Raw genomic sequence first — 12,722 nt, forward strand, 5'->3', positions numbered from 1 at the left:
TTTTTCAATGTCAAACCCGTCCTAAATAAAAATTGAGTTAACAGTTTTCTAAGACGTTAAAATGAATCTCTTCAAATCTAAATAAAAATGAATCTTATTACTCTAAAAGTCTAAAGGGTGACATTTCAATTCGAATCGTTAACAACCTAAGATCATTTCAAACACGTCATCATGACGCAGCCAATGCAATTATAAAACATTTTTTTAACCTATTGAGCGCCATACAATATGCAGACTCGTGCCAGGCAGCTGACAAATATCAAAATACAAAAATCCTTTCAACTTTGTCGACAAAATAATGCTCATTTAATATTCAATCCGTTTGCATGTAGGTAATACTTTTAGGTCCGACTAACAAAAAATCTCTTCTGCCTAATTCTGCATATGAACAATGAAGATCAACCCTTTTGTTCGGGGTTAAATCTGTCTTACCGCCGTACCTATGCCTTAGAGCACGCGTCTAAGTAATACATAAGTTTTTTAAAGATGAATTTTGGTATTCTTACGATGTAAAGGGTAGTTTTTTTAAACTAAACAAAGACAATCAACCCCTTTATTCAGAGTTAAAATTGTCTTAGAGACATTACCCTGCTACAAAGCACGCGTCTCCGCGATATCTACGTACTAGTAGATCATGATATTTAAATTAAGGAAAGTTTTTTTAGTGGTCTTGTGATGCTGAAATCATCGCAAGGGTAGTTTTGAGGCTTTATCTGATTGTAGTATAACAGATGGACCGAGTTAGGCGTACTTATGTCATAATTCAACGGTAATGCGAAGGGTTGAGTGGATTTTTACCATTTTTCGAAAGGGGTGTTTTTTCGGCATTAAATAACAATATCTTCTCTTCTGGCACGGGTCAGGGGTTTAATCTTTGGGCTGTGAATGAATTGGAAGACACGGTTTTCAACTTAGGGCAGTCGTGAACACTTAGCTTGGTTTAACAATGACCTTTTTATTACTGGATGGTGGACCTTTGCCTTAAAAATGCATGCAAATGCCACACATTTTTTCTTTACTAATAAATAAGACATATCAACATAGTTTAATGGTTATTCTTATTCAGTGATTTACTTGTCAGATTACCTTACGATAGCCTTTACGTCAGATTTAATCAAAATCTCAACACCCAAAATTCGTTGTACAAATACATTTATATATTTTTTTCTTTGCTAGTTTTTAGTTAAAATCACCGGGAATAATATATTAAAAACATTATTGTTATTATTTTGTAATATACTATCATTAAATAAATTAAAAACAAAATACTTTAAAATCTATTAAGGTAATTTATGATACAAAGTATTATGTTAGGTTATTGGGATCTATTCATTTTACCTGTTTACTCTATTATTCAAGCATGCCTTACTTTGATTGTGGTTCAAATGTGAAATGTCATGTTTATTTGGATTTTCTTATTCGCGATTATTCGATACTATGGTACCTACCTTAAAATTAAAATATGTGAAATGGTGACGTTTCTTTGAATAATTTATTCAATTCCATATTTGAAATAAAAAGGTCACACAAAATATATGATTTTTAACTAAGTAGTGGAGTATTTAAGTACCTACTTATAAATCTTATTATTTCAGAGAAATTTTGGTTTTGATTTATTGAATAAGATAAAATTAGAAACATATTTAAAGCTGTAAAAACCAATCTAACCTAACCTTCCCAATCGAAAACAGTGAATTAAAACTTTTATAATGTTATAAATCACTCAATTGACAAAATGTAATCCATTGTTAAACAAGTTGGACAGATGTCATTTTGCATAGCATCTGAATTGCTCTCTCGATGCGCCAGACCATAGGCAAATTGCAAACAGTTTAACCCTAACAGCTCTTTCATCCCTTATTTGGACCGAACAACTTCTTCTCCCTTATCCTTCTCATCCCCTAGTCGGTCTGAATAACTCTTTTCATCCCTAGCTCGGACCGGCGACCCATCAATTTTCCACCATCACGGACCGGTGACGTCATGAGTGGTCTTGAACCACTAGTGATTTTGAGTGGACCTTGTTGAATCGCCAAGTCAGTGCCCTTCAACCCCTAACCTTCAATTGGAGGTCCCGTGGTCACATTTGGCGGATCTAATAATCTGGATCTCAATTGAATCGAAAACTGAATTGATATTAAAAATATAATAATATAATACTGAAGAAGATTTTACTTCTAATTAAATGGTTAATACTACGTAGTTAGTTACGTTTAGATCTTTAAAATGTAAAAAAACTCTCAAAAATAAAAACAAACAACATACCTAAGTGTTGCATTTTTCAATAAAAAAACTGATAATTCAATAAAATCTCGAATGAACCGCTTAGTAATTTTAAATAAATTGTTTAATGGAGCTTGCATTGATGTTATCTAGTATAAGACATACAAAAAAACAAGTATTTAAATAAATTTCTTATGGATATTTTACACGATGCTTTTTTAAGTCCAGTTTCAATACAGTCATCTTTCATATGGACTCAGGGTGAAAAAATTACGTTTTCTGTTTTGGTACCGATTTTTGAACAGTTTAAGATATCGATCATTATTTGACATTCGTTACTGTGTAACGCAGCTGCATTAGGGGGAAATGTTACAGGTTTATTTCGTTTAATAATTTTTTTTTTGATAATTAGAATACAACATGTAATGATGACATGTATTATTATTCACTGTTATGAATTTCGTGTGTATTTTTGACGATTTTTTCACAGCGACGGTAGCGGCAAATGACAGATGTTTTCTTCTGATCTACGGTTATGTTCAAGGTGTAACCATTTCTTCTCTAATGGCAACTATCGGTACGAAAATAATTATCGTGTACGATCGTGTGATCGTTCAATACGGTGATCGGTATAAAAAAAGCTTCGTGTAAAACGCTCATTACTGCTTTCGCAGTTTATCCGCATAGAGAAACTACCGAGGCCATACACAGTACGGGCGTATTTTTTAAAGAAAGGGGTTTCTTCTCGGACAATAGCTTTTGTCCGTCCCGCAGACGGGTCGTTTACCAGGGGAGGCTCGCGCTTGGATGCCACCAATTACTCAATCTTCATCATCATTGTGGTAGACCTCTGGACTGAACTGAGGTCTGAAGGTTAACTACCTTGTAATGATACGATTCTTAATCGCCTTTTGTGGGGGTTTTTTACCCTTTTGCGTCTAATTCTGGAAGGCTGTATCTTCTTGTATTTGGTCTAAATCTAGAAGGCTTATTACGGCGTCTATTGCAAATGCGCTTTAACTGGAATTAATCATATACTACAATACAGTGTCAATTTGCTATCACTTTTTGGATGAAAAATTGGTCAAATTAGTACCGTCTTATATGTAGAGAGGTTTTCAACGTTCAAAATTATAGATATTCTCAGAATTGCCCTGACGCAAGATCAAGGTTCAGATTGGAAACGTTGCTTGAAATGGCTTTTACGCTATTTGGTAACCAGATCTGAATAGCAAGGAACTTTAAACCTTACTTCTTTCTTTACAACATGGATCATTCCCTTCCCCACTCCCTTAAGCCTAATAGCACAACTCCAGATAGTCGTGAGTACCTGGGACTGTTTACGGTAATCACAATTTAAAAAGTCACATTAATACTGTTATGTATATTCCTACTTCATAGATTGAGGGAAGTTAAAATTTTACCAGGTTTTACCATTTACTAGTGGAATTACTGGATTTATAATTTAGGTTTTTAAAAATACGAAATTCACAATCTTGTAGTTTATTTCTGAAAATGGCTTAATTTTTTAAGTTGTATTCCTTACTACCAGCTAATAATATGATTCATATATCCTGCAATATAATATTCCCCGCACGACGTTCCGTTTGACCCGTTCTCGGACCATTAATGCTGTTTTATAGCCCGCTAGAATCAGATGCTACAAGCATAAAAGAAATTCAAATTTCAGATATTCCGACTGGCCCAACCCCCACTCCAACCCTCCAACCCCTAACTTACCCCTCCTCCTCCGCAGGGGATGTCTGCGATTATTTATTGTGTGTATGATAACCGCCAGATTATTCCTTTAAAGAAATCTCGAGGCATATTCTCTCAGTGTTGCCATAACAAATAAAATATAAATATGTTTAAGTAATTCGATTTGATAATTTATAATGCTAATTATTAATTCTTGTTAGTCAAATTAATAAAAACAGCTATTTTAGGTAGATATATCTTCGTAGGCTTTGCATAATGCACACAATGTGAATTCTGTCCCTTTTGAGTTCGTTTGAAATCACCCTCAAACGCATTCCTGATATATAATTATCATATTTGCAAGTAGTTGGTAATTATATTAATAAAGGATTTTCAAGTACAAAACTACCTGCATGTTCACCTCGAATCAATATTTGTTAGTACGCTTTTGAAATAATGTATTTTTAATTTTGAAACAATCATCAATATTTGTCTTTCACTCCCTTAAAAATATTCTGTTGCGTGCTTATGGTAAATGGAAACATTTATTGAATATACGATATTCTTGAATATTTTAACTTGCTTCCCTTATCTCAGTGATATTAAATAATAAAAAAAATTGCAAAATTTATTATAAAAAACAATCTAATACGGTTCACGTATCTGAAATATCCGTGTCCGCAAAGTAGTCAGTTTTTATTTCGTTTCGCTTTTATGTTTTTGGGGCGATAATGGATTTTAACAACACATGTTGACAAGTGTCGCGATATTAGTTTAAAACTACCCCAACCCTCCCCCTTTCCGCACAGTCTCCCCCCGCCAACTCCCACCTCGCCCCCCACTTGGGGGTAGCCTGGGGTTCACCGGCTGAAATTTTGAGTATAATGTAGAATTTCGTGATACAATTCCGGGTTATTGAAACCACAAAAAGAAAACGACAAAACAGGGTGTACCAAAATAGCATAAAACTATTTTTATTTTATGGCTTACAATCAGCTCTCTTTAGAGATTCAGCCATGCCATTTATATAATAACTCATAAAATGAACCTTAAACATTAATAAAATCCGATGTTATAAATATAAGCGAGAACAAACCTGCGTTGAATTTCAATGGAGTATTTAAATCGCAATGAATAGTGTCGTAAACGGTAGCGTAGCAAAAATTTAGTTAAGGCAAATAACTTTTATACAAGGCTTATTAATATCATAATAAAGCTTTAAATATCATAGTATTCAACGTTTACTCAGCAAATTACATAAGATTGTGCTTCAAAGAAGACTCAATAAAGTCAAGAAAAATAAAAATTTTGAAAATAAAAAAGTTAATCCAAGTCGTTAATAATTGTGTTTCCTGATTGACCGATACGAGTAAAGCAAGTACCTACTTATATTCAATAACTTTCATGTCGAATTATAAATCATATCCACCCTGTGTTACATTTTGCACCCACATTATGGTTTTTCTCACCCTGACCGCGGGGTAGGTTTTTTTAAACGACGGGGTGTGACCGGAGAGAGAAACCCATAAAAACTGACGCCGGCACCACAGGGAACCAATATTTGCTACGGATATTTACATAATTAGATGGAGTCACCTCATGACGAAAAAAGAAACTGATACCTACTAAGAATAGTCAATTTGGTGCATTTAGAAAACGTTCTCAATTATATGAAACTACCGAAGTTGACGTCAAGGCGTGGCAAATTATGGGGAGATTATGTCCAACGCTGGACATAATATAGATTATTATTATAATAATTTTCCTGCCGTTAGGTACTATTAAAAATGGATTGATCTTATATTTCAAATTGTTTTTCGTGCAAGAATTTGAAAAACAGTTATATTTTTATTATTCTACAAAGCAATCACTTTGTGGTTTGACATATTTAATAAAATAAAATGAAATACTTTTTTTTAAAAACCACGAGTTTTTAATAATTTTTAGAACCGACCGGTTTCGCTTTACTCAAGCATCTTCAGGGTACAAATTATTACTGTAATAATAATAATGTAGTAACAATTTGTACTCTGAAGATGCTTGAGTAAAGCGAATCCGGTCGGTTCTTAAAATTATTAAAAACTCGTGGTTTTAAAACAAAAAGTATTTTATTTTATTTTATTAGTTATATTTTTGATTCGAACAATTCTATATAGGTACTACTAAAAATTGAATTTTTTTGTTTGGATTTATTCTACTCAACACTGTATCTTTGTATATTTAATTTTTATATATTTTCCATAAAACGGATATGGACTTGAGGTGATTTTGCAGGAAAACGGCGCTATACAAATCATCCAAATACTATTATTATTATGGATCAATATGTTACATAGAAGATCACAAATAAATTAAAAACATAAGGTGCACATAAGTACAAAAAGTTATCGGGGCTCTTTTACTATTTTATGATATGCCTCAAAATATGGTTGCTAAACTGTATGTAAGTAAGGTTGAAAATTTCAATGTTCAATGCAGCTTCGTATGCAGTTGAGTCGATTTTTTCATTGGCGCGTTCTTATAGGTAGAATTCCTTGCTTTCGGTGCTTTAAAAATGCATGGTATCTCCCACGAGTATACTTCTTAGGCACGTATAAGTTAACCTCTTTCAAAATAGATCGATTATATAAAATATGAAATGCCAGCCGGTTTCGGAACTGATCAGGGCTGATATGAAGTTTGTATAATTTTTTTTTCGAAACAACGTAAAATTCAAAATGTTTCATCAAAAAAACTCACTATCATTATTCATCTTATTTTGTAACTATAGAAAATACATAAGATAATAATAGTATAAAATTCTTTTTAATAATAAAAATCTCTTTACATAACCTTCACTCGATATTCCTGAAAAAAATCAAGATGCAGCTTTGAGTTGGAACAAGTGCTGCAATGTGGAAGCTGGCGACTGGAGAGGACGGATACAGAGCCTCCTGGAGGGTGTGGGGGTGGGAGGGGTGGTGGGTGGTGGGGTGGGGAGGCCGGGTGTAGATCTCGCGCCGGAGCGATGAGATTGTTATGCGGCGGACGTCCGAGCTTCGCCCAGCGCGCGAAGTGACGCCAACAGGGTGGCGCAGGGGGTGGTTGGTCGGGGGTCGCGAACCACCCTACGCCATGTGTCAAGACGATGGACAATTTGCATAAAGTAATGTTGTTTTATTTTGGTATAGATAGTTTCGTAGTCTCAATGTGTAGGTGCGGTACCTACATACCTAACGCATTTACTTACACTTTTTGTCTGACTTATTTGTCACTAAACATACTAATTTCGATTGTAGGTATCAGTCCTGAGTAACTCTAGAACTTGGATATGCTTTTAATTTAAGTGTCATTTCCGAAATTGGAACTGATTGTGTGAAAAATTCGGACAAGCGATAAGAGGGGTTATAATATAACACATTTTAACACAAAAAATGTCTTTTTCAAAATTGGAATCAAAATATATTCTGATTTTTCCCGGGTCTGCGCTAGTTTTAGTGATAAAAATGTATACAAATACGTAAGACTGTGCACATAACATACTTAGGCAAGTAAGAGATCGATGATATGTTAGGGAAGCTGAATTTCATGATAGATTAACTAAAAAGCATCCAAATTTATGAGAAAAATTAATACGCGTCGTGATAATTCTTTATGAGAGATTAAAATACCCAAAACATGTGGTGAAACATAGAAACGTCATGGTGTTATTTCCATTTTTTCAATTTTACCACGACAATCCTAAGTTATCATATAAAAGATCCCTCGAAGGCTGCATGCGTAAATAATATATATATAAGCTGGCGTGAAAGCCTTGCGCCATTGCTTGATGGCGTTGCCGCTAGATGCCGCTACTACCTGTCGCTGTATTGTCCCGCCATTTCTGTCCAGCGCCGGAAGTCTGCGCCGTTTCCGCTTGGAAAATCGCGCCAAGAATTCGGAACGGTTTTCCAATTTTTTCTTCCTTCTCTTTACGTGAGAACACTCGGTGAGAGCGCAGTTATTAAAAATGTATATAACCCTACCCGTGTGTTATTCGCGGGGTGTTTGGTGTTTTCGCATTTAAAGGTAGCGCGGTCAAATGTACTTACGTTTTAAAGTTTTGACAAGTAATTTAACAACCGTTTTGATGTGTTCACAGAATGGTTAAAAATACTACATAAAATTTTCCAACAAGTTCTTGTTATTTTAATAATTATTTAAATTTTAAATCATGAGAACGAACTTATCCCTTTTCCTAAATGAATTTGTTCTTACGTATAATTTCTTGTCACTATTTTCAAGTCGTTAAATTGATATTAAACTATTGTATTAGTTTTTACCGTGCAAGTCACTTTGTTAAAATAAAATCGTATTGTTGTAAAAATGACCTTTTTTACTTACTCGTAAAATACTAATACTCGTAATATTTTGGATTAAAATTTATTCAAGAGTGCGTTTTGGTATAGTGACCCTTTTCATAGCTCTAAATACCGTGAAGTATCCCATATATCATAGAAAACCTGAAAAAAGCCTTTCAGCGGCGCCTCATTGAAGATTGCAAAGGATTCTCACCCCTTTTCTCGGCCACCGTCCGGAGTTCAACTTCCGTGCCGCTATTAGCCTTATGGCTCTCCGCCCCGTGAATTCTAAACAACCTCCTTACGGGAAGGCTCGCAGCAGCCTGTGAGTAATGGTCTCTTCATGTGGACAGTCGGTGGTGGCTCGTTCCCGGGGGGGGGGGGTGCACCGCAAAGGGTCGGGTTAAGATGACCCTTTCTTTGAATGATAAATCTGTGAATTTATAAGAATACCTACGGAAGAAGTAAAAAGTTTTTACTTTAAATATTATTTTTTTTGTTACAGAACCGAGCAACTACGTTTGTTCAACGTGCAAGACCAGAGTTCATTCCGCTTGGCGGCTCCTGCAACACGTCCAGCATTCTCACGGAGTGAAGATCTACGTCGAGTCTCCGGGACCTCATAAGAGTAATCATAGCTCTAGTTCATCGTGCTCCACTAGCTCGTGTTCGTCTGGTGGAGGAGCTCCTCTTCCCCAATCTCTTCGGCACCATCCTCTCCTGCCTCCACCACCACCGGATTTACATAGTCCCTTTGGTGTTGGCAATTTACTACGAATGCCTTTGGGAGGAAACCTGCCACCTCTAGCCCATCCTCCAGGACCACCTGCACCGATGTTTGCAAGACCATCTCACCACGATCACCGCTTTAGAATGGAACAACTTGTCTCGGAGCAGTTTAGACATCACGGCTTGAATCTCGCCGCGGCAGCAGCTGCTGTGGCAGCCGGTGCACTTCCTCCACATGCCCCTTTTCCTCCACCCTCGGACAGACCGCCAGCACCCCCGGTACCCTCCAGGGACCGTTCTCTCCAACCTCCGTCTCAACAACTATCTCTAGAACCACAACTGGATTTTTACTCGCAGCGCTTGCGGCAACTGGCCGGTACAACCAGCCCGGGGGCGGCCACAGGCAATTCAAGCTCACCTAGCCCCAGGAAGCAATCTCCACCTTTTGCTTCCCCCTCTCCTTCTCACCTACCACCTACTCCGGTAACGAACAATAACAACAGCAACAGTAACTCGAGCAGAGCACAGAGTACCACCCCACCAGAGAAGCGATCTGAACTCTCGGCCGCCCCATCATCGGCTCCCGCCATAACCACTACGCCACGTTCGGCTTCTACTCCTCCTTCAAAACAGACTCTTCTCAGTACATCAGATGATTCGGTTCATTCTTGCGAATTTTGTGGAAAGAAATTCAGATTCCAAAGTAATCTTATAGTTCATAAGCGTGCTCATACAGGAGAAAAACCCTATAAATGCACTGTTTGTGATCATGCCTGCGCACAGAGCTCAAAACTAAAGCGTCATATGAAAATCCACCAAACGCCGGAAGATCGGACAAGCAATGCTGGTTCAGTAGAAACTCTCGATGAGGAAGATTCAATTGATGAAATGGAAGAAGAAGATATTGAAGAAGAAGAGGAAGATGATGAATATCAGGAAGACGAAGCTGAAGATCTCAGCGTTCCGTCTACTGGTCTCGCTCCTAAACCTCTGAAACCTTTGAACCATCTCATCCAACCTCCAGTCAGTGCTGCATCTCTGGTGGGAGAGCTGATGGATAAGTTTGGTTTATCGAATATTGCCCAGTACAGTGAAGCTTACAAACAGGCTCTCCAAGAATCGGGTAATGCACTCAAGTGGCAACTAGCCAACAAGGACCATGATAATAATAATGGTCATGGAGCCATTCCTCCCGGCTCAGATAAGATGAACGGTTTACCTCCAACAGCGCTCAGACTTAAAGAAGAGTTTGCCAAAAACATGCTAGGACAGCCAGGTCCAGGAGGTCCACCGCATCCGCTTTTCAACCCCTTCGAGAACCCTTTTGAAGCCAGCAAGAGGATGAAAATGGAAATGGAGAGAGGCGAGGGCTGGTGGTTGCCTAATCTCCACGGTCAGCGGCCACCGGAGAATATATTCGATGGCCTCAAGCCGAATCCCAACAGTATGTTACAAAACCCTTTGTTAAAATCTAAGGACAATCGACGGAACGATACGTGCGAGTACTGTGGGAAGGTGTTCAAGAACTGTTCCAACTTGACAGTGCACCGGCGCTCTCATACAGGCGAGAAGCCCTACAAGTGCGAGCTGTGTTCCTACGCTTGTGCCCAGAGCTCCAAGCTGACGAGGCACATGAAGACCCACGGCCGGCTGGGAAAGGACGTGTACCGCTGCCGGTTCTGCGAGATGCCGTTCTCCGTGCCCTCGACGCTGGAGAAGCACATGCGCAAGTGCGTGGTGAACCAAAGCAAGGGCGGCGCTCCGCTGGGGATTATATCGGATGACTCTAACGCCTGCAAGGAGGAGGCCACGTGACTCTTTCCTTGGGGTGGGTTCCGCTTGCCGCCTCCCGCCCCGCCGAGCCAGATCTTCTGATAGATACTTATCGCGCCAAGCATTCCCCAAGGTGAACGATTAACCAAATAAGGGCCAGTTGTATTTAGGAAAAAACTAACAATTTTCGCATCGAGCGAATCATTCTCATCTAGTCTAATTTCAGCAGACAGACTTATGTGTCTATATTATTATATTATACTTTACCCCAACAAGTTTGTGATTGTTTGTTTACAAAGAAGTGGGCATTATTTAAGTGCATTAATATCGGTGGTTTGTGTTACTAATGTTATCCTTTCGTGCATTTACTCTCTTCAGACGAAGGAGGGATAGTTTTGTTTAGTTTACAATTCTTGAAAGTCTACTTAAAGTTATCATTATGAAGCTATTGTTTTTTACTCGATTGATCGAACATTTGACATTATTTGGTTCTCAAAAAGCGCACAAGAAAACTGCGTAGATTGTTTACAAGGCAGACTAGTGTCTGGTTAAAATGTATACATTTAGTGGAGAAAGGAGTATTAAAACCTATGCCAAAGTACTACCGTTGAGTTAAATATACAAGTGTTGTATATTTAACAAATTGTAAATGAATAATTTTTTATTGTTGTGTACGTATTTCCTATTAATATTAATTTTAATTTTAAAATAGAAATTCTTGTAAATATTTTCTCAAATGCAATTATATTTAATATAAATAAATAATATAGCGTCAAGATTTAAGTTATTATAAAATTCGGGAAATTTTCCAACGTTCATTCTTACTGTTTACTTCTGTTAGATAATTCATGTACATACTATAATATAAATATTACAAAATGTATCTAACAAAAATCGAAAATTATGAAAATAAATAAATTATAATTAAAACAAACATGTTAATTTGTAAGACTGATACAAAATTCCAGCTATTTATAGTTTTTATTTTAAAAGCTTGTCCATAATATGTCCTTGTCAGTTCAATTGAAAACACCGTAATAGCTACTAACAACTACAATAACCTAAAAACAATAAAATTAGTTGTTTGTAATACTTTGTTGCTTTAAAGAATATCGTACTTAAATCCCAATATTCATTAAAAGTATTTTTGACTGCTTATTGAACTGACTATATTCCAGTGGTTCAAGTGAAACTGTAGGACTTTTGCCTGTATACGTACTTATTATTTAATTTAAAGACATAGTTCCCCACTAATTATCTATTGTATTCATATTATTAACAACGCTCGAAATAACCACTGACACTTTAAATTACATCAAAATGTTCTTACAGGCCCATGAATAAAAAAAATCTAAATTTTCAATAAAACATATTTTTTAACATCTAATGTTATTTTCATGTTGACTATGTATCAACATTTTGCTTTTATTTAAAATATTCTGGTTATTTTCGACCGTTTTTAATTCATTTAATGAGAGCTTTTTACGTATTCAATTATTTATTTATCGTCATTTCATTCTATTTTACCAAAACATGCTTAGAATAATCTCATCTGCCAGTATTACCAGAGAATGTTTATAGGTTTATTATATTGTGTTCTTCATTGATTTTTTATATTTTTTTGTTTATATTCAAACTGTCCAAATGTGCAAAAAAATGTATTGCTGTGGAATTCTCGTTTAATAATGTGAAGTTAAACCGATGTTTTCATTAAAAATAAAAAATTTATTTGTTAAAAATATTTTTTGGTTTTTATTTTATTTTTTCCTTTAAAAACAGTTGTATTACTGTATTTAAAAGACATCTATTAGAGTTACAGGGTTGATAAACATACAAATAATATTTTAATGTAGTAATGCAACATTTGTATTTGTAGGTACTTACATGTCCATAAAATTACTATTTCCGAACAATTTATTAAAAAACGATAAATAATTTATATTTGTATCCTGTATTAAAAACAGGGTTGTCAAATTTTCT

General features: G+C 36.2%; 1 protein-coding gene across 1 annotated transcript in view; it reads left to right on the forward strand.

The window, feature by feature from the left end:
- Positions 1-12,412, forward strand: part of Cph (BCL11 transcription factor chronophage) — a 95,061-nt gene extending 82,649 nt beyond the window's left edge. Inside the window, exon 5 of the mRNA XM_089642446.1 lies at positions 8,746-12,412. Within this exon, the coding sequence (XP_089498572.1) occupies positions 8,746-10,784 (2,039 nt within the window). The 3' untranslated portion in view covers positions 10,785-12,412. The remainder of the gene's footprint in view (positions 1-8,745) is intronic.
- Positions 12,413-12,722: the final 310 nt, after the last annotated feature.

This window comes from Hesperophylax consimilis, chromosome 18 (assembly GCF_061612785.1).
Source record: "Hesperophylax consimilis isolate HC1 chromosome 18, BYU_Hcon_1.0, whole genome shotgun sequence".
NCBI classification, from domain to species: Eukaryota; Metazoa; Arthropoda; class Insecta; order Trichoptera; family Limnephilidae; genus Hesperophylax; species Hesperophylax consimilis.